This window comes from Pteropus medius, unplaced genomic scaffold (assembly GCF_902729225.1).
Source record: "Pteropus medius unplaced genomic scaffold, Ma_sr-lr_union100, whole genome shotgun sequence".
Lineage (NCBI taxonomy): Eukaryota > Metazoa > Chordata > Mammalia > Chiroptera > Pteropodidae > Pteropus > Pteropus medius.
In genome coordinates this window covers 3,482,368-3,504,677 of record NW_024354886.1, presented here as the reverse complement: position 1 = coordinate 3,504,677, position 22,310 = coordinate 3,482,368, and the positions used below count along the sequence as shown (strand labels likewise).

Genomic DNA, 22,310 nt, shown 5'->3' with positions numbered 1-22,310 from the left:
AAATTCACTTGGAGCAAATTAAAGTGTTAGGGACCCTAACGGGGCGGGTCCTTCACCGCTCGGAGCCTCAAGTAACTCACATGTGCGGTGGGGATAAGAACTCCCCTTGGAAGCCCGCCGTGAGGATTAAAAGGGGAAATATGCATCCGGGGCACCGCACTCGCTCAACAGGAGGCATTATTGAGTCGGGCAATTTAAACACCTGGCGGCTCTTACACAGCCCAGCCCAGCAGCAGATGAGGAGTGACGTGGCGGGCGGCGCCTCCACTCCCAGGGCCACCGCCCGCGCCCCTTCCCTGCGGCCCCTGTGGTGGGCGTGGCCCCGCTTCCCAGAATGCACCGCAGCTTAGTTCCGCGGGCGGCGGCTGGAGGTCCAGCGGGGGGAACGTCTTAGCCACCGGGCCCGGTCCCCCCGCAGAGGCCCATATCGTACCATAGTGCCCATCCTACCCGAGCATCATGCACATGTGGACACCGCACCCCCGGAATAGATACACTGGCACACTTGTCCACACACCACACTCTGCTTTCGGCCCACCGATGACACACATCTTCTCGACCGTGAAAGCCCATGCACCAGGGTAAAAGGAGCATACGCAAAGCACAACACAAATGCATCTACACGCTAGTGGCACGTCTCAACCCCCACACCGAACACAATTCAGAACAGCGTTCATTCGGCTTGCCAAAGACATGAATACATTCCATAACACAGCAAACAGCACACAACACAGTGCACCACTTACACATGCACGCACTACAAACACCATGTATTTTACCAAGAGACTACACGAGTCACACCCACACACCCAGTTGGACTTCACACACACACACCCCACAATGCACTGTTCCCTCCTTACGTGAATGACATGCATGCATTCCACACTACACCAAACACAAAATATACACTTAAACTTCTGCTGAAGAAAACATACATTCATTGCACACAAATGGCATGCATACATTACCCATACCACACTAATTACAACAGATACAAGCCCTATGCATATGAACACATCTCACAAACACATGCACACGTCACATCTTTACACACTCAGCATACACCCACCACACAAAATCTAAATGTACCAACAGATCCACACTCACCCGCTGCATACAAACATGAATAATTACACACATACCCACATTCAGCACACTGGACATATAGATACCACACCAGAAAAAACTACATGCAGAGCTGACCCATACAATCCTAGGTACACCTATGGTGACCAACCATCTCATGTGCCCAGAGTGGCCTGGTTTTAGCCTTGAAAATCCTACGTCCTGAGAAACCCCTCAATCTCAGGCAACCCAGGCCCTAGTCACCCCACACATTATTGAAATGAATCAGGACCCCAATTAATACCAGTAATAAAATCTGAGCAGCTCTGGGGGCAAAAATAAGGGGCTGCAGTGGCCCAGAGTTCAGGGGTCCCAGGCATGGTTCCTTGAATATCAAGGCCTTGCCCCCCCACCCCCCACCACTGCTACCCCCACTTGTCTGTAGGGAGAAATGTAGCTAGGGAGGAAATGCCTTAAAAATGAAGTTGTCAGCACCCTTTAAAAAAGGAAAGAGAGAGAGGCCTAACCACACCTGACTTTAGGGTTTTACTCTTGGCAAAGCACTTGTACTGAACTTATCTCACTCATCTGATCCTTAGAAAAACCTGTGAGGTAGGTAGCGTAGGTGCTATTATGACAATGATGCCAGAGAAGTACAGGCACGTGTTTGAAGTCACGCAGCATAGGTCGCAGGCAGGGCAAATCTTGAAGAAGTCCCAGCTCCCTGTTCACCCCACCCAGGCTTCCCCCATCCTGCCGACTGTCTGCACAGGCCCCCTGTGTCCCCCAACCTGGTTGAGACACCTTGGCTAGAATCAAGAAGCCACCTGTCTTGAGCCGCCACCTTCAAAAGCCTTTCATTCTATCTTAATGGGGCAAGGCGCCCAGGCTGCCCCACCCTTGGAGTGGATTAGGCCTCCACCTCCCTGTTGGGGTTTAAAGTACATCAAAAGAGCACCCTATGCCAAAATAGCTCTCACAGGCCCTGTCTGATAGCTTGAAATCATACCAGCAGACACCCCTTTAGGTAAAGGCATTGTGTCTCTGAGGACCCTGTTCAAAATTCACCTGTATCCCTGAGAGGTACTCCCACGCTATAGCCTCTAGTGCCTTAGCTGGCATCGTCTCCCTGTCTGTGCATTGCAACAGACATTGCCCTAGTGCCAGCTTGCTGTTAGATTTGGATTGTCTCTAGCAAGTCCTGTGAGAATGGGGCACAGGATGGGGAAATTCGATCCTGACTGAGGGAGAGTGTGAGAAGGATGCAGAGTGACTTGGGGAGGGGAAAACAGAATAGTTGAGATATAGGGTGTTGAGAAGGATAGGAACACACCATTGGCAGGAGTGGAGGAGACCCTGAGTCTAAGGAGGAAGGCAACGGGAATGCCATGAGATTTCCAGAGATGCTCAGAAGTAAAAGAGGGTCGTGTGTATAGGGTGGGCACATGTGGAGGATGGAGAGGTCAATGGGAGGGGACTGTTTGTGGGGGACACTCTGATTCATTGCTGGCAGCACCCTGAGCAGGACACTTACACTTGAGCAATCACAGATTATTGCTCTGTGGAAGTTGCAGAAGAAAACATAGGAACATGGGAAAATGTTTGCGATGTAATGATAAGTGAGAAAAAAAGAGGTTACAAAACGGGACATAGAGTAGGATCCCTATTTTGTAACAATGACTGGAAAAACACCAAAACCTTAGCTGTCGTTATCCCTGTAGTAGTGAGGATGACTTGCATTTCTTCTTGGAGCCTATTCATATATTCCAGATTTTCTGCAATGAACTTGGAATATGATTTCTGTACATATCAGGATTATTTTAGAAGAAAATTCATTGACTTTATTAAGTGCTTATCGAATTCTACAGTGTTGGCACCACAAATGATGCAGAGATATGTAAGCCATGGCCACTGCACTCAGATTACCCTTAAATCTGGTAATGGCACTGGGGTACAGTTCAGTGCACAAGATTGTGGCCTCTGGAACCAAACTGCCTGGGTTCAAGTTCTTCTTCTACTGCTTCCTTGCTATGTGACCTGGGCAAGTATGTTGACCTTTCTCTGTTTTGGTTGCCTCATCTGTAAAATGGGAATAATAGTTATACCTGTGAGGATTAGCTGAGCTGTTACATGTGAAAACTTAGAAGAGCAGCTGGCATTAGGTAATCACTACTGAAATGTTAGCTGTGACTTATTAATGGTTAAGAGCTTTGCCTTTGGAGTCACCCTGTCTGGGTTCAAAACCACGTTTCTACCTCAGTTTCTTAATCTTTAAAATGCGGATGAAATTAACTCATTCATAGAGTCTTTATGAAAATTAACCAGGTAACTAAAGATAAAGTATATTACTTACAAGAATGCCTGGCACATAAAAAGTGCTCAGTAAATGTGAGTTGCTATAATACTAATTAATATTACTATTATTGTTATTACTACCACGGGAAGCAGTGAATGGGGGTTAGGAACCACTAGAGCACCCTTTTTAGAGCCAGCAGTGGGGTCCAGGACACATGAAGCGGGCTGAGCTGGACACTGAAGGATGGTCCCATCCCCTTTTTCTTGCCTCTCCTGTGTCCTCCTCCAGTTCAGGTTATTCTGGTCCTGTAAGTCTTAAAACTGTGGCCTCCCCAGATGCCATTCCTTATACATATACCACTACCTCCCTGATCCTTATTTAGCTACACACGGAGGTAGACATATAGTGAAGATAACAAAGGGTGGCATCTAGGACTCTTTATTTGCATGGGAATTATATTTATAATTGTGTCTTCTTTTTCTTACAGGAGACTTCCATCATTGAATCCACTTTGGCCCCACCTTGATCCTCCCTTGGTTTTAGGAAACGATCTCCCAATTCAGACTTCCAAGGCCCCATCTGCTGAAATCCAGCCCCTTTCTTTAACTGGACCTGGTTACCAGAGACCTATCTGGGTGGTATTTTTGCCCATGTGAGCCATTGTTGTTGATGTTGTTGTTGTTGTTGTTGTTGTTATTGGTGAATACTGTTTCATGTCTCCTCCTACAGCCACAGCCTCTACCTGTCACCATTTTGGCTGATAGCATCTTAAATGAATGAATGAACAAATGAATGAATGAATGAATGAACCAATGAGGAAAACCAACAGCAGGGTAATTGCTTAATCTTGGGGTAACACAAAGCCTATCGTTCCTGTGTTCCTTAATGAGAGCTTGTATTCTTACATTTAGACTGTATTAATGCTACTCTACTGGTGTACTTTATTACAGATTTATGTTTTTATTTAAAAATAAGCAAAATCAACAGGAGAGAAAGCCTGTTATGTTGATGTCAGGCATAAACTCTCAGTGTTTCTCTGGCTTTCTGGACTATATTTGAGGGAATTTTCCAGGCTGTGTTCAGAACCTGGCAACTTATCCCACACTAGACACTTCTGCATACTCATTGTGATTACTTCATGGGCCCGACTTTCTCTCCTCTGTAGCTGTTAACTTTGGAAAGGTGGGAACTTCCGCATCCTCACTGACAAGTCCTCAAAGCTGAGGAGTTGGGTGTTAAATAGGTATGACAGTAAATTTTGTGTCAACTTAATACCCACTTGTTTGGTCAAACACCAGTCTAGATGGTTCTGTGAAGGGATTTGTAGATGTGATTAACATTTAAATCAGTAGACTTTGAGTAAAGCTGATTACCCTCTATAGTGGGGTTGGGCCTCATCTAATCAGTTGAAGACCTAAGAGAAAAGACTGCAACATTGATTTCTGTTGAAATTGCCAGCCTGCCAGCCTGCACTACAGATTATGGTCTTGCCAGCCCCCATAACTGCATGAGTCTCTCTCCGTCTCTCCTCCCTCTGCCCTCTGCTCTCCCCCACCTTTTTTTTTTCCTGTTTCTCCGGAGAACCCTCATACAGTAGGTCTGATGTAAATTGTTTTTTTTGCCTGGAAAAAATTATTCTTAATGTGAATGACTTTTCATGACTTTAAGTGGTTAGACAGGTGTAGGAGATCCAGGAAACCTCAGAAGGTCTCTTCCCCCAACTTCTGAGCAGGTTTGGACTTAAACGTTCAGTCACAAGCATTAGAAATGAGGATCCAGTTCTTCCTCTGCTACCCTCCCCCTCCGTGTAGTTAATGTAGTTAGCTGTATCTAAAAGTATATGAGTCTATGGCCACGCTACCCAGAACAAGCCCAATCCCGTCTGATCTTGGAAGCTAAGCAGGGTCGGGCCTGGTTAGGACTTGGATGGGAGACCATCTAGGAAGACCAGGTGCTGTAGGTGTAAAACATAAAAAATAAAAAAATAAGGGATTGTAAGCTGACAAGGTCCTTGCAATCTGTGAGGTCAGCCAAGGGTTGCCTCATCTAAAAAATAAAAATAAAGTAAAATAAAATAAAGTTTAAAAAAAATAAAAAGTAAAACTATATGAGTTTGTAATATCAAAAGACTGGAAACAGCGTGAACATTCATGCATATGAATATGAGTACTATGCAGCAGTAAAAAGGAATTGAGGGCTTTCTCTGTACTGATGTGGAAAGCCTCTAAGATATGAATGATAAAAGCAAGGTGCTCAACACTGCTTCCATTTCAGCAGGTGAAAAGAATATATGCATATTTATATGTACAATCCCTTATCCATAATTCCAAAATCCAAAAAACTCTGAAAACCAAAAGGTTTTTCTTTGATTCGTGGCAAATTTATTTGGTAGCAAAACTAGAGCTGAAAGGATGTGCAGCCATTTGCAGTTTTTATTTATCCCTCTTAGTGTGAATACCTCACACCCTGGACCTAAGGTGACCAGTAGTCCTGTTTGCCTGGCACTGAGGAGTTCCTTGGACATGGAAGTTACAGTGATAAAACTGGGACGATGAGTCATCCTATACAGAGCCTCCTGGGGGTGTTACTGAACACGGTATATGTACCTTATTACCCACCTAAAACCTGCTAAGTTCTGGATTCTGAAGCCCAGCTGTTCCCAAGGGTTTTGAATGAAGGACTGTGGACTGTCTCTGGAACAAGACACAAGAAATCAGCCACAGACGCTGGGAGGAAAATGGGTGGCTAGAGGGTAGGGGTAGGAGGGAGAGTTTTTACTGCATATCATTTTGCATCTTTTGACCGTGAACAATGTGAATGTATTAGTGCCTCAAAAAATAAACACGGGAAATCATGTAAAAAACAAAACTCTGCCCTTTTGACTAAACTACAAATAGAATTTTACAGATTTTTGAAAACAGAAATTACTGTGCTGCTGTTATTGATGCAGTCAAAACAATGTTTGTGTTTCTGATTCTGCTGATTCCAGTGTATCCTGTCCTCAGAGCCACTTCATCTATTGAGCCCTGACTTGGGAGTCAGAAGACTTGCTTTTTGTTTTCTAAGCTCAGAGTGCTGAGTAGGTCTCTCCTGGAGCAGTGGGCGGACCCTGGCCCTTGCTTCAGCAGCATACTCCACAGCCCCAGGCAATTTTTTTCCTCGTTAGTAGTTGTTATTATTTTGAAAAGTCAAGAACAATCATGCAAAACAAGTAGAAACAGGCTGGGTCAGCTGGAAAATGCCCACATGCTCCTACCCTGGGTCTCTGGGTGATATAATTAGCTGGTTTTATCCAGCGGTGAGTGGGCGGCTTGCTCCTCTGGCACCTGGCAAGACCAGAGGATGATTCAACAAAAGGCAAGCCCAGGCAAGGCTGAGCCTGAGCTGTGCTGGCCAGAGATGCGAAGCGATGCTCTGCGGTTGAGAGGGGGAGAAAAATGGGGGGTGTTTCAGGGCTACAGGTGTGTGAGTGACTGGACTACCCAGGAGACAAAGCTGGCCTCCTGCTCAAGCAGCCTTGAGCTCCCACCCCACCTGTTCCTAGTTCTCTTTATCTCATAGAGGTGGAAAGGCCTGCTGAGAGCTTCTAGAGGTGATAAGGGGGACTTGGGCATGGAGAGACTAAATCAGTTTCCCAAAGCTGTGAGAGCAGAGAGGGTGAGGAGGTTTTAATCACTGGGAAGATTTTTCAAAATATGTGTGCACTTGTGTAGATGGCTGACCCTCAGCCAATTTTAATTCAGTAGGTTCAGATAAGACCAGAAATTGGAATAGGTTTTTAATTGTGTTCATTATTATTTAAAATGGTATTAACTATTTAAAAAATGTTTTATGAGAAATAAGCCCACCTTGTATCCTGAGATAAGCAAGCTTTGCACAGCACAAGCCCAGGGGGCACCGTCACACAGATTCTGTGGCTCTAATGCTGTCCCTGGAGGTGGGCAATACAGTGGACCTGCCCCTCTCTCTGGAGGCAACCACCGTCATTGTTTCCTGTGTCTTCTTCCAGAGAGAGTACATATACATATAGAACCAGAGCATTTTTCACAAAGGGTTGCCCTTTTTCCCACTTCCTAAGTTGAGAATCATTGCGCTAGGGGAAGGACGGTCTAACGGAAGGAGTTCATGGATCTGCAAGGTGGTAAAGGAGTACTGGGCCTTCCCTGAAGTCTCACCACAGCAATCCCCTTACCCTCCACCAGGTCCAGGCTGAGTCCCACACACTCCATCAAGAACCTGTCGGGGTCTCTGTATCTGCCTTTCAGTCAATAAAAGGCCTTTTCTTCATAACCCTCCTAGGCCCCAGCAGATTTTCTGATGGATTTGCTGAGTAAGAGATTTTCCTATATTTCAGTCCAATTGACTTCTCAGCAAGCTTTGATGTTGACTTATAAAAACAAAGCAGAACAAACCTGTGTCCAGTAGGAAGAAAGCAGGTCCTGCTGTGTGATTTTAGACAAGTCACACTGTTTGTATCCTGGTTTCTTCCTTTGTGAACATCACATCTACCTTGTTTTCTCCAAAGAGGTTGTAAGATCACAGATATGAAAGTATCTATTTTATAGATAAAGCTATTGAGGTCCAAGATTGTGCAGCTCATGTGGCACTGTTCTTGTGGTCACGTTGGGACACTTGGCGGCAAACTACTCTTTTGTAGGACTAAGGGGGTGAGGGAGGGGTTTTCATCTGTCTCGCTCCCCTGCTGTGGCAGAGATGGCTAGCAAGTCATCACAAATCTGTGCCCCCATCAAGGGACTACAGAGACCCTCGCATCTAGGTGCGGCCACGTGACGAGTTCTTGCCAATGGAATATGGCTGGGAAGTGGTGTGCATGTCACTTCTGAGGCAGGTGTGAAGAAACGCACATGCCTTCTTCATGCCTTTTTCTCTTTCCTCTGGGTGGAAGCAGAGATCCTGGGACCCTAGGGGATGGTGGAGCCACAGGATGAAAAGAGCCCGAGTCCCTGAATCGGCCCATAAAGGTCAGCTACTCTACCAACCAGAACACCTCAGTTGTATTCACATGTGATTGAGAAAAGAACTTCTATTGGGTTATCACTGAAATTTGCAATTTTGTTTGTTACCCGGGCTAGTATCATCCTAACACATACCTCCACTTTCTTCCTAAGTCTGGCCCTGAACTGCTCACATGTGTCCAAGAGGAGACATTGGAAATTATTCCTCCCAGTGGGGACGAGGTTGTTAGAAACCAGTGAGGTTGTGGGGAGGAAGGTATCTCCTCCCTGGCTCTGAGCTTGGCTCCAGTGGGGCCACCAGCATTTGGGAATTGGGCGTTGCAGCTGTTGCTCTGGTGTCATGACCATGTGTGACACTCAGAGCAATCCTAGGGAAGCAAAGACAAAGATGAGCAGCTGATAGGAGAGGGAGCAGAAAGGGGGAACAGCCAGAGCCCTGACTCTTGGCCTGTGTCACCTCAGCCAAAGCCAGCACCTCCTGGGGCCTCCATTTCCCTCTGTAATATGAGTCTAAAACACCTGTCCTGGATGAGGGCAGGAGGGAGGTGGGAATGGTGAGGAGCAAGATAATGGATCTGAAATCCTGAAATCATTTTCTAAGACTCCACACTGCTTGCAATCAGAGGATCCAAACCCAAGATACTCAGAACTTTCATGTATGTGGGACCTTTTTTGAAGAGAGACGTAAAGATCATTAGAGAAGAAAAAAATGAAAGAATGCACAATTCCTACTCTTTTGGGCTCATCCAGAAGACTATTCTGAGCTAAAGGGCCTGGGGAGGGGGGTGTCTTGGGAGCTTTGAAGTTCAGCTCAGAGGACTGAACTCAGTGTCTGTGAGCAGTTCCCTTTGTCACTAAACGTCTACACACAGGTATCACAGTAGTTGAAATTCCACCATTAGTGCTTCATTCCTTTGGATTCCCTTTTGTTCCTCCACAAAAATGCAAGAAATGATATAATCCCTAACACGTGTTCAGTGCTTTAGACTGTTCCAATAATAATCTTGAAAGAGACAGAAATAGACAGTGAGGGCCAAACACCGACTGCGGGAGCTTTTTCAATCACTGTTCTCTTGACAGGAAGATCGTGGGGGCAATTCTACTGCTAGGTGTACACCCAAGAGAAACTCTTACACATGTGCCCCATGGATAAGAATAATCATAGCAGCCCTTTTGTGTTATACAATAACACAAAATTGGAAATAACCCAGTGTCCATCGACAGGAAAAGGGATCAATGGATGTTACATAACAGTGAGAATGATTAACCCTTGTTTTTATTATATGTTTCTGCATAACAAACTATGTTAAAACATAGTGGCAACCACAGCCAGTTATTTGTTCATGGTTTAGGCAGGGGCTCATTGGGGACGGCTTGTCTCTACTTCATGTGGCTTCAACTGGAGAGGCTCAACTGAGGCTGAAAGACAAATTTTCAAGATGGTCCTACTCACATGGCTGGCTCGTCAATGCTGACAGTCGGTTAGGAGATCCGCTGGAGCTATTGGGGGTGGAGGCCTTGGTTATCTTGCATGTGGTCTCTCTACATGACCTCTCATAGCTCTGTGGTCTCAGAGTATTCAAACTTCTCACATGTAGCTCAAGGTCCCCAGGAATGCAAAAGCAGAACTTGCTAGATCTTCTCAAGGCTTAGGCCTGGGACAGGCACAGAATTACTTCTGTCCCATTCTATTGGCTAAAAGAGGTACAAGCCAGACATATTTAAGGGGAGGCAACTACTGAAGAGTGTGAACACACAGAGATCTATTTGATTGGGTGCCACAGATTTCCACAAGCCACAATCACCCATGGCCACATGGATAAATCTTAGGTAGGTCATGCTGCAGTAACAAATAACTTCTATATTTCAGTGATTTCACATAACAAAGGGTTACTTCTTTCTCATACATATCCCACACAAGTTGATGGGGTGCTCTGCTTCGTACAGTCAGGAACCCAGGCTGATGAAGGCTCTACTGTGTTGAGGTGGCACCAATTGGAACATGAGACCTCACTTTTGCCACAGCCATGGAGGACAGAAAGGCTGGAGAATTTCACTTGGCCTCAGCCCCCAAAAAGACAAATGTCACTTATGCTCACATTTCATTGGCTAGAGCTGGTCACATGACTCTGTCTAACCTGCAAGGGGGTGCTGGGAAATGTAGAAGAGCACATAGAAAAATGAGTATTAATGTCTAGGTCGCATGTGATAAAACTATTGAAAACAAAGGGAAGTTCAACATAAAATTCAATAGAGTGTTTACTTTGAGGTAGAGGAGAAGAGGTCAGGGTAGAAGAGAAACTCCAAGGTGTCAGTGATATTTGTAAAGGCACTGAAGCCTAACCTCAGAGTGCAGGCTAAAAATGGCACTTCCGTAAATCTTCGCTGCGCTCCAGCCGAGACTGTTAGGCTTCAAAAGTACAAAGATGAATAAAATATGGGCTCATCCCCTCCAGGTTCCCAGCTCAGGGAATGCAGTAGGCACATAAACTAAGAAGGCCAGCAAAGCACAGTGGAGTGGATTGTTCACCGGGAACTCTAGGAGCCAGAGGGAGCCCTGAGAAGACCTCCCCGCAAAGGGTCATGTAAATTGGGCTATGAAGGATCAATAGGAGTTCAACCAGTGGAGAGAGGAGTGGAGACAGTGTAGGCTGGCGAGGAATACTCATTCCAGGAAGAGGAAACGATATGTGCAAGCCCTTCACTCCTGAGGCAGCCTATATTTGCTGCATTTTCTCACCACCTTCTACTCCCTAAACGATTTGATCAACTCATTCATACTGTAATGTGCCACTTAGAACCCTCTACAGGACCCAGGCACTCATTCTCCCCACTGGCTGTTGGGATGATTAGCTGCTAATGCTTACAGCTGAGCGCTCAGATAAGGGAGTGCTCTTGTTCAAGGTCATGCATCCCCCTACTCCAGGGGTAGCCACATCCAAATGACTGATTGAAGCAGGTGTATAAAGGCCTGGCCCCCTTGCTTCAACTCGGGGAACTCTGCAGGACCATCCTAACTCCAGAGCCCCCAATGGGATCCACTAAGGCCTCTCTAGGGCCTCCAGTCAGCCCAGCTCCTCTCAGCCCAATCCTGTTTCCTTTATACCCTCATAGGTATTGATTGTAAATGCACTCCTCAAGAAACCTCCTTCAAGCAAATCTCTACTTGAGAGTGTATTTTCTGAGAAACCTACCAAAGACACCACTGGTGTATAAATGATTACTCAATTTCAAGAGATATCTTCCTTGGAGGTGTTGGAAAGCAATAATAATAACTAATATTCAGAGAGTGATTCCTATGTGCCAGGAACTATGCTAAGCACTTTACCTACATGGTCTTATTTAATGAAGAATAGAATTTGTGCCAAAGAAATGAATTTCTCATGGTGAAATTTCAGGCTTAGGTAAGGTGATATTTGCAGCTTAGGGAGACTGGCTGGAAGTATTCGTGTAGCACAAATTCTGCCACAAATTTCTCTGCCTCACTGTATGGTCAGTCCCGATCTTTGTACTGGCTGAGTAAAGTCCCTAGTGGGTCAGAGTGGGGGCTCCCAATCTCATTCTTCCTTAAAAAAAAAAAAAGGCAGGTTTTCTTCTGCTTAGCAATATAATATCTCTATTTTGCCTCCTCTCTGGGGTCTCACTTCTTGAGAGCCAGTGTGGAGGTGAATTCCTCTGAAAGCTGACTGCCCCGATTTGGGACTCCCCGGTCCATTTCTGAGAAATGGTGACATTGTTCCCAGCACTTCCTCTCCCTTCTTGAGCAGCTCCTGCAGCCACCATAGAGCCCTCCTCACATCTTCCTTTTTCAGGCTTGGACTTCCCACCTTTCCTTTCCATCATCACCTCCTGCCCTGGTGGGGACTGATCTGGACTGTCTCGTCCCCTAGACTGAGCCTTGCTCCATCCCTAAGCTGCCTGCTTTCTGGGGAGCATGCCCAGGCAGCAGACAGTGGCCTGACTGGCCCTCTGGCCCTCAGGAACTTGTCCCGACATGTCGAGTCCTGGCACGGAAGAGGCTGATGGCTGTTTTGTTCTTGGGGCTGCCTGCTTTTGGGGGAAGGGGGATAGTAGAAGACAGGAGACACCTCTCCCCGCCCCGCCCCTCTGCAGCCAGAGACCTCAGGGAGACCTTGGTCCGAGTTTCTCTGAACAGAATATGTGGTTCGCAGCATATCCCTTGAGATTGGCTTGAGATCTGTTATGTGCACACACACGTGTGTGTGTGTGTGTGTGTGTATTGGGAGTCAGATCTCCTGTGTGACTTCTTCAGGGCAGAAGTCCTCTTATAAGGACATGCCTGGCTATACATTCAAGTGTATGGTTGGAAACACTTAGTAGGTGCTTTATAAATATTTGTTGAATTCTGTTGTGGTGGTGCTGGTGGTGAGCTAGAGGTTATTAAAAAAAACCCTCGCTTCCCAACAATAACAACAAAAATAATTATTTTATGGTGAAGCTCGGTACCACAAAACTTTAAGTAATTCAATACAAGCCTTCATTAAAATTTTTTTCCCAGAGTAAACAGTTAGACAATGTCAACTCTATTTGAAATGCCTGAAAGCCGAAGGGATTCAAGGCAGTACGAGGATGTAGGAGGATGTGCCTGTCTTCTGCTGGACATTTGACAACCCAGACTTTGGATGGTGCAGGTATGTGTGTGTTCGGGGGACAAGGGGAGGGCAGAGAAAGGAGCTGGGGAGAAGGGGCTGGTCCTGGGGTCTTGGACTTTTTGAGGCCCTCCTAAGGTCCAGCTACACTCCTGGCCTGACTCCAATATCAGGCAGGCAAGAGGGTCTGATGCTGCGCCCTCCCACCCCAACCGTGGTTCCCATCCTGGCAGTGAAAGAGAAAGAGGCTTGTATTCTCTGAGGTCAGCTGTGTTAGAGGAAGAAGACTGGGCATGTCCGGGCAGAGATTTCCAGACACTGAACAGCCCTAGATGTCAGTATTTATAGTCCAAATAGACTCCAAGCTTGAATTCTATTTTTTAGTGGGATTTCTGTTCAGATTAACACTTATCTGCAATTTTTTAAAAGCAGAAACTGCAAATGTTTTAGGTGAAGGAAGGGGGCAAAGGTGAGATCCAAGGTGAACTAGGTGTGTAGAGGTTTGTGGGAACATAGGGGACCTCACTTGCTTCTGTATCTGTCAGAAACACCAGGAGACATTTCCAGAATTGTTCTTCATCCATGTCACTTCAGTAAGCTGCCTGGAAATTAGGGGTCCTGGGTGTCTCCCTCATTCTAGAACCTATGAAATATAGAGCAACAAGAAGCTCTGGTATAGAGGCAAAACACCTACGTTCCAACCATAGCCATTTATTGCTGTGTGATCTGAGTCAAGTCACTGACCGTCTCTGAACCTGTTTCACCAGAGGTGTATGTGGGCTGTGTGGGGAATATTCAGGAGATAACTCGTTCACCCATTCCTCCCCTTCCTAGCCATCAAATCTGCTGCAATCACAGAGGTTTCTTCTGTTGAGTTGAGAGAGGTGGGTGTGGGAATGAGGAGAGTTCAGGGAGGTTTGTTCAATGCTGAATTTCCCCCATTTCCTCTGGAAACCAGGTTGACCCTTTCTGAGAAGTGTCTCCAATTCGCTTCTTCCCTGAGGCATTGCCAAGCAAACCCTTTGCATCCCTTTAGTTCTGTGGGACTCAGTTTCCTCATCTGTGAAATAAAGGGGATTGAATCTGGTTCAGACCTCCAGGAGGCTTTCTTGGGGTGTCTGGGTGCCCCAGGTGCTTGGGGGAGAGATGGTTTAGTGAGGGTTCGGTGGAAATAGTGGTGGTATACTGGGGCTTTTCTGGGAATTGCAAAGCGAGGCGCATCATTTTTATTATTTAAGGATTCTTATTTTACTATTAATGTCACCCCTTGTGATCTTTTCAGGGCCAGAAAAAGGGCTCATCCTAACAATGTCATCCCCTCCTGGGGAATGCCAACTCACTCAACTGAGAAAAAAAAAAACAACCCCCTAAACCCCACATTTGTGGCTCAATTCGTAGGGAAATGGTCAAGCGCACAAATCAGGACGCGGGGTATGGAGAGGCGGGAAGCGCCCTCCTGCAGCACGCGAAGCTGACACCGGAGCACAGAGGAGCGAGTGCGTTGCCAGGCGCGGAGGAGGAGCCGGTGTCCCGAGGGAGGGCGGTCCCAGCCGCGCAGTGAGCAGAGCAGCCGGCCCCGCCTGAAACCCCAGTTATAAGGGCCGCGCCCGGCGGCGCCAGCTGAGGTGTGAGCAGCTGACGGAGTCGGTGGCTTAAAGTTCCAGAATCCGCGCGTGTTCTCGGAGACAGAGACATTCAGAGGTGAGGGAGTCGTGGCCGGCAAGGACAGACCCGGAGCTGGCGTCTGGGAGCAAAGCTGAGCTGAGCGTGTCCGTGTTTGTGTCCCGTACATGTACTGCCCGTACGTGTGAGGGTCCGCGAGGGTGTGCGTGTGCTGTGTCCACAGGTGAATGACGTGCGTGGGTCTGTGCGTGAGTCTCGGTTTTGCTCACGGCGTGTCTGGAAGCGCGTGTGTGATGGGGGTCGACATGTGTCGGAGACTCGGGGCGGGGAGAGGGACGTGAGGACCAGGGATCCGCTGCCACGGTCCCCTCGCGTACAAACTCGGCTGGGATGAGGGGAGGCGTGGACCCGGCGCGGCCGGCTCGCGGCGTGGGGATGAAGACCCTGTCCGCGGAGGGGTCCGGCAGGGGCGCGCACGCCGACTGGGCACGTTCGTCTGGGCTCCGCTCCTGGGCGGCTCTCAGATCCAGTGCGTGAGGTGCGGGTCCCCGACGCTGTCGTGTCAGCCACCCGACTGGGCGCTGAGGTCAGCGCGGGCAGTGTCCCTTGCTCTTGGGAACAAGTCAGGACACGTCCCTTAAGGGCCAGCGAGGAGGTGACTCACGGCGACAAGGAGACCCCGGGGGCCGGGCCGGGTGAGGTCAGAACTCCGCCCTGGCTGGGGTACAGTGGTGCCCCCGAAGGCCCCTTCCGTGCCCCTCCGCGGTCTCCGTCCCCGCCCCCTCCCCTTCAGCACAGTGGCCTATTTGGCTGGTACAAAGTGTTCCCAGAGAAGCGGGACACCGGGAGGTCCAGGAACGGGTGTCCGGTCTCCACCCAGCCGTGCGTCCTCGGGGACCTGGAGCCGCGGCCCCGCGCTGGGTGGGTTAGGGCCAGCCTGTCAGTTCAAGAAGCGCAGGAGGCCCCCCACCTCTCTCCCACCACTGCCGGGAGACCCCGTCCCTGCCTGCCATCGGGTCAGGGCGAAGGACTCCGAAGCCGGAGCCGAGCTCTGCGCAGCGGGGCGAAGGGGCGTGCGGTCGACGCCGGAGTGGTAGGCGGGGTGGGGTGGCAACTTGGAGAGATGAGGAGGCTTCGGGGGAGCAACGCTGCTCAGGGCCTCTGTTAGCTGCATCCCCGGGCTTGGGGCGCAGAATTCCGGACCTAGTCCAGAATTCCCTTTCCGAGGGCGACAGAGCTGAGCGGCGTAGGAAGGCGAGTCGCCTTTCGGGTGCCGCCGCCCATCCCGGGCCACAGTGCGGCCGCCAAGTCTCAGGACCTTGGGGGGACACTTGCGCCCTCATGCGGAAAAGAATCCTGGAACTGGGTTTGGCACTTTCGGGCGCTCAGGCAGCTCCCTCCCTCTTTCCCTCCACGTCGCGTTTCGGGGAGGACTTTCGAGCGGTTTTGTTTTCTGCGCTCTCGTCTATTTTTATTTTCCAGGGATCTGACTCATCCCGTGCTTTGGGCGTGGAGATAAGGTGGAGGGACCAGATCACTGCGCGCCTGTGCGTGCGGTGCGTGTGTGGGACAGAGATGGCGCGAGAGTGCGCGGTTTCCCAACAGTGGCGGGGTTTTCGGAAGCCTGGCTGGGTCAGAGTGACGTGTTCGCGGCCCCAGTCCCCCTCCTCTTCCCCCTCCCCAGCCGAGGATGACGCGCGGCCGGAGTGGAAGCGAAGTTTTGGCGGGCGGGGAGCACTTAGCAGGAAACTGACTCATCACAACTCACTGCCGCTGTCCAAGGCCTTGCCCACGCATCTCTTACCGGCGCGTGATTTCCTGGAGACCGGCGCCCCCTTCCGGCCCCTGCGCGAATAGCACACACTCCTTCCCGCGGAATGCCGCTTAGCCCGCCTCTCTTCCCGCCGCTACTCCTGGGCTTATTCCAGGTCGCTCATCGCCCCCCACCCCCAACCGACGACCCCTAAAAAGACTCCCATTGGTTCAACAATGTTTACTGGGTGCTTACTATTTACTTGAGAATTAAATTTGGTTAAAGTCTAAAACACGGAGGCCAACGAAGAAAGCTATTCTCAGTTACTTGTTTGTAAAACGAGGGTTTGCGTTTGTGAGTTTCCTCTGAGCTGGTAGTTAAGATAATGGGCAACAGAGCAGTTTTGATCCGGACCCTATAAGAGACATAAGGGAAGGGGTGGTAGATAGAAGGTTCCTGCCTGGATTCTGGTCCCATCTTCAGCTCCTGGACGCCAAAGAATATCCAACTTCCTGATAAAGCCCTAGGTGAGCCCCTTCTCGTACCAATGAGGCACCGAGACCCAGACTGTCTATTTCAGCATCTTCCCAAGACTGCCCATCTGGGAACTGCCAAACACTTGCTTAAATCCCCTTCAATTTGAATTAACGTGGTCTGAGGAGGGAGGGTCCTATCAATCTCTATTTTGAAAAAGGTCCCCAACTGATTCTGATGGTCCTCTCTGGTTAAGAAATTTCAAAATTAGAGAGTAGGTTCAACACCAGAGCACAGAACCCAAGGCAAATAGGCCTGGGTTCAAATCTGGATGTGCTACTTGTGAGGTATGTGACCTTGGGAAAGTTACTTTTCTGAGACTTGGTTACCTCTTCTGTAAAAAAGAGATAATATACCCACTTTTGGGGGAAATTAATATCCATAAATTTCTTAGCTCCTGGCACATAAAAGTATATAAATTAATCCAAATCCTTGCCCCAAAGAGAGTGGGCAAAGGTTATTGAGGGCTCTGCACTCTGTAACCCCTCTATGGGGCAGTGGCCCTTGAGCTTTTTATCTGCACGGTTTTGGGGGCAAGTATCATATCTCTTGGAACTCCTACCCTTTAAACTTGGTCTGAGATCACCAATGCCCCCCGCCCCCGCCCCCATCAGCTGAGATGTGGGCTGCACTTATTGTGAGAGGTGGAGTAAGGAGCGGTAGGTGTGGCGTGGGTCCAGGGCTTTCTGTCCCAAGGGGTCCCTCAGCAGAACTTTCACCCTCAGAGTCTGCAAATCAGGACTTGTCCCCAGGAAAACCCAGTCCCTGCCAAGGTCATGCAACTGCTCAGCCGTGGAGTCAGGCCAGAGCAGGGCAAGTGGGTGCCAGCACTCCCTCATGGGCAAACACCCTTGGCTTTCCCTCTCCTGAAGTGGGAGGAGAGGAACAGGGTAGACCAGCCACCATTAATTTTCTTTGCCTGCAAAACAGGTTTTTTGGATGTAGGCAACATAGGGCAGGGGTTTCAAGGCTGTCTAGACTTCAGATCACCTGATGGGCCTGGCAGGATGTGGCTCAGCCTGGGAGAAATCATCACTGCCCTGCCCTGCCCAGCTCCTCCTCAGCCCCAGGCTGCCCACCTGATGACATCCTTGGGAAAGGTGCTCAGCCTACAGCACCTGTCAGCTGCTGTTCAAAGGAGGTGGTGGCCTGGGGGGAGGCTCAGCTAGAACTGAAGGAAGAGAGAAATAATAATACTTCTGTTTTCCAAACATTTCTGTATACCAGGTATTGCTCTATGCATGTAACCTACATCAACTCAGTTAATCCTCTGTTCTCTGAGACATTCACTATTATTGTCTCCATTTTATGGATGAGAACAGTAGAGTCCAGAGAAGTTAAGCCACTTATCCAGGGTCAACCAGCAGAGCCGGGATTCTAACCCAGGCAGTCCCGCTCTAGAACTCTTGCTCTTAGCCGCAAGATACAGCCTTTCCGCTCTGTTTCATCTGCCTTGCCTAGAGGGACACCCTGACCAATTGTTTGAATGTGTTTCCACAGCGATGCTCTTGAAGCTTTCATAAAGTTCCATTTTATAGTTAAGAAAACTGAGGCCCAGAGACATTAAGTGACTTTTTAAAGTTTAGATAGTAAACAGGAAAGGTAGGCCTAGATCCCAGTTGTTTTTTTACCCCGAAGTCCAGGGTATTTTTAAGTGTCAGAGCAGAGTTATGCTACATGCGCATCTGTACTGGCGGATTCAGGAGGAGCTGTCAGCCTGTCCATTCATTTGGTAACTGACCTCTTGGCCAGGGCTGGGGCTGGGAAACTGCTGGACTGGCAATTCACAGGTACTTGGGCATTCACATCCATGAGGGACACCACAGAGGAGGACAGTAAATTGGTTTTTATCTGATAATACCTGGTGGTAAACAGGCCCCTGATCCCTGCTATTGCATAAACTTGCCTTTGTTGACATAAGCTTGCCCTTCACCTGCCTGCTCTTTCAGTTGCCCTGGGGTCCAGGCTGGCTGAGCTCTGCCCCAACCCAGTGTCTGATGGTGGGATGTTTGGGGGGCCCTGTGGGAAGAAGGTGGTAGACAGCTGGAAGGAACCAGAGACACCCTTTCACCTCCTGTTCTAGTAGGAAGACCTCACCTGAGCAAAGCACTGCCTGGTAAGGGGGTCTATTTTCCCACTAACCAGTGCCTTACTGTCTCACCTGCAGGTGCCATGTCGGAGCCATCCCGAAATGCCCGTCCAATCCCCCAGGGCAGCAAGGCCTGTCGTCGCCTCTTCGGCCCAGTGGACAGTGAGCAGCTACGCCGAGACTGCGATGCACTAATGGCCAGTTGTGTGCAGGAGGCCTGTGAGCGATGGAACTTCGACTTTGTCACTGAGACACCGCTGGAGGGCAACTTTGCCTGGGAGCGTGTGTGGGGTCTGGGCCTGCCCAAGGTCTACTTGCCCTCGGGGCCCCGGGGGACCCGAGACGACCTGGGAGGAGGCAGGCGGCCTAGCAGCTCACCTGTCCTGCTGCAGGGGACAGCTCAGGAGGACCATGTGGACCTGTCACTGTCCTGTACCCTCTTGCCTCGCTCCCCTGAGCAGCCTGAGGGGTCCCCAGGTGGGCCTGGTATCTCTCAGGGCCGGAAACGGCGGCAGACCAGCATGACAGGTAAGGACAGATGCAAGAATGTCACTGACACTGCAAGGGACCAAGACCTAGGATTCATGGTGCAAGGGCTGACCTGTCTGGTGCTGCTTGCTCATTACAAGGGGGAAACAGGCACAGAGAGGGAAGCCACTTGCCTGAGGTCACATAGCAAGTCTGTAACCAAGACCAACTAGCTAACATTTATTGGGAACATTTATTAAATGCCAGGTCCTTCGCTAAGTTTCTAAGGTGGATTTCATTTAGTCCTTATAGCAATCCTATACCATATGACATTCTTGCCACCCTTTTATAGGCAAGGAAACAAGGTTCAGAGAGGTAGAGTGGTTTTCCTAAAGTTGCACAGTGAATTTGCAAAGGAAAGAAAACTAATGATATAATTTACTAGCTGCTCTATACAAGCTTAACTCCTCTTCCCCATCACACACACCTACTTCCAGTCCTGCCCTGCCTATTTTGTTCGCTTTAGTACTTTTTACCGTCAGCAGCTACTTTCTTGTTATTGTCCATCTCCCCCACTAGGATATTATCTCCATGAGGAAGGGATCTCTCTCTCTCTTGTTCATTGCTGACTCCCTAGCACCTATAACAGTGTCTGGCATATAGTAGGGCTTGATAAATTATAAATGAGTAATGCTGACATTTGAGCAATTATTAGGCCAAGCCCTAGACCAAAGCCTTTCTAGAGAGCATTCCATTTAATCCTTAGAGGACCATACCAGTGTTATCCTCATTTTACAGGTGAGGAAACAGAGGCTCAAAGAGCTGCAGCCAAGAGTCCCACAGCAAATTCGTAGCTGAATCAGAACTAACAATAAGGATAATAATAATAATAGCTAATGTTTATATGGCCCAAGCATTGTGCAGGCACCCTTTTCATGGATGATCTAATGATATCCTTAGAGCAGTGCTGTCCAATAGAACTCTGCAGTGACGCAAATATCCAGTGCTACTAACCACATAGAGCTTTGATTATTTGACATGTGACTAGTGTGACTGAGAAAGTGAATTTTTCGTTTTACTTAGTTAATTTAAATAACCGCGTAGGACTGGTGGCACATTGGGTAGCCTGGCTTAGAGCTGGCTCAGGAACATAAGTCCCGTTATCAGTGACTTCTGTGAAGCGTGGTGATGTCCTGTAAACACCCTGGGAAATGGGGCAGAAGTTGCCAGAGTTCTTCCCAGTATTTGACAATGTGTCCCTTTGGCCCTAGGGAGGGGTCCCTGGTTCCTCTGCAGTTTGCCTTGATTTAGTAATTGTGCCTTCTTCCTCCTGGCCTGTCTGACTTCTGTTCTCTCTCCTCAGATTTCTATCACTCCAAACGCCGCCTGATCTTCTCCAAGAAGAAGCCCTAACCCGCGCACTGGAAGCCTCACACTCCTGTAAACGTGGGCCTGCCGCCCCTTGCAGGCTCCTTCTACATCTTTTGCCTTAGTCTTTTAGTTTGTGTGTCTTAATTATTATGTGTGTTTTAATTTAAATTCCTCATGTACATAGCCTGCTTGCCTCCCACCCCTGCCAGCTGCTGGCATTAGAATTATTTAAAGAAAACATTAGAGGAATGATAGGCTTATTAGATTGCCAGATATTTTTATTATGCAAACTATTATTTAAAAATTTCTCATCCTATGCTCTGTTTCCTGTCTCCTGGAGGTAAAGTGGGGCTGGCATGACCCCCACCTGCTAGGTGGTGCTCACTGGAGGGGCCTGGCTCCCTCTGTTCACTGTCACACTGACATTATGAAATTCTGCCCCTTTCCTTCATTCTCAGACCTGAATTCCTTAAAATTTGAGAAGAGATAGCACTTTGAAGCGGGCCAAGCAGAGTGGGGGCATCATCCAAACCTTGGAGTCCTTTTGCCTCCTCTAAGGCTAAGCATGGTGACCTTGAAGTGGGCATAGCCTGGAATAGGGCTGGGGACTGGCACCTTCCTGGCCCTTGATACCCCACTCTGTCTTGTGAAGGCCTGGGGAAGGTAGGGTCCCGTAGCAAACCACCTTGCCTCCCCTCACGCCCCTCTGCTGCCTATGGTGGGGCCAGCACAGTGTTTGGCCTCCACCCTGTTGGCTTCCCTGGGACTTTTCTAGGAGCTCCAGATGCCCCACTTTTCTAGCTGGGCTCTCAAGTCCTCCTCTGTTTCTTTCCTCTCCCCCGTGTCTTTTCCCTCTAGACTCCTCTCAGCCCTGGTGGCAGCTCTGGGGTGCTTGTCCCCACTAACTCAGTGGACGGGAAGGGGAAGGGGTATGCTAGAAGTAGAATTCCCCAGTTCTACCTCAGGCAACTCGAGCAGTGACTTTCTTCTCCTCTCAGTGCTCGGGGTAGAAATCTTGGGTGGTCAGACAGGCCTCCCTGAGTGAGGATCTCTGCATTAGAAGTATGTGGGGGGGGGGGGCGGCGTTTTCTAGAGAGGAGAGGGTGTGACCCCTGGGACTCCTCGGACTTTCCCATCTGCCCCACCCCTCCCCCCATTTCATTGCACTTTGAATAGCAGCTGAACAAGGAGTCGGATGTTTTAAGATGGTGGGAGTAGAGGCAGTGGATCGAGCATGCCAAATGGGCCACTACAGGCCTGGGAGTTGTGGGCTGTCTTTCCTGGCACTGAACATTGAACCCCTGGAGGCACCAAAGCACTTAGTGGTTCTAACCCCACACATCTTCCAGCTCCTGTAACTTCCTGGCTTGGACTGTTATCTCCTGGCTCTCCATGTGTCCTCATTTGCCTGTCTCCACCTAGATTGTACACCTTTCAAGGGCAGGGACCAAGTTCTGTACTGCTCTGTGTCCTTTGTAGCCCCTCCCACAATGCTGGGTATACAGCAGGTGCTCAATAAATATTT

General features: G+C 48.9%; 1 protein-coding gene and 1 pseudogene across 1 annotated transcript; both read left to right on the top strand.

Moving 5' to 3' along the window:
- The first annotated feature begins 5,205 nt into the window (after positions 1–5,205).
- LOC120597764 (uncharacterized) lies at positions 5,206–5,324 on the top strand (annotated as a pseudogene).
- Positions 5,325–14,497: 9,173 nt separating this feature from the next.
- On the top strand, positions 14,498–21,383 carry CDKN1A (cyclin dependent kinase inhibitor 1A). Its single transcript, XM_039856093.1, has 3 exons — positions 14,498–14,648; positions 19,025–19,474; positions 20,778–21,383. Exons 2-3 carry the CDS (start codon positions 19,030–19,032, stop codon positions 20,825–20,827), a joined length of 495 nt encoding a protein of 164 aa, XP_039712027.1. The 5' UTR covers positions 14,498–14,648; positions 19,025–19,029; the 3' UTR covers positions 20,828–21,383.
- The last annotated feature ends 927 nt before the right edge of the window (positions 21,384–22,310 follow it).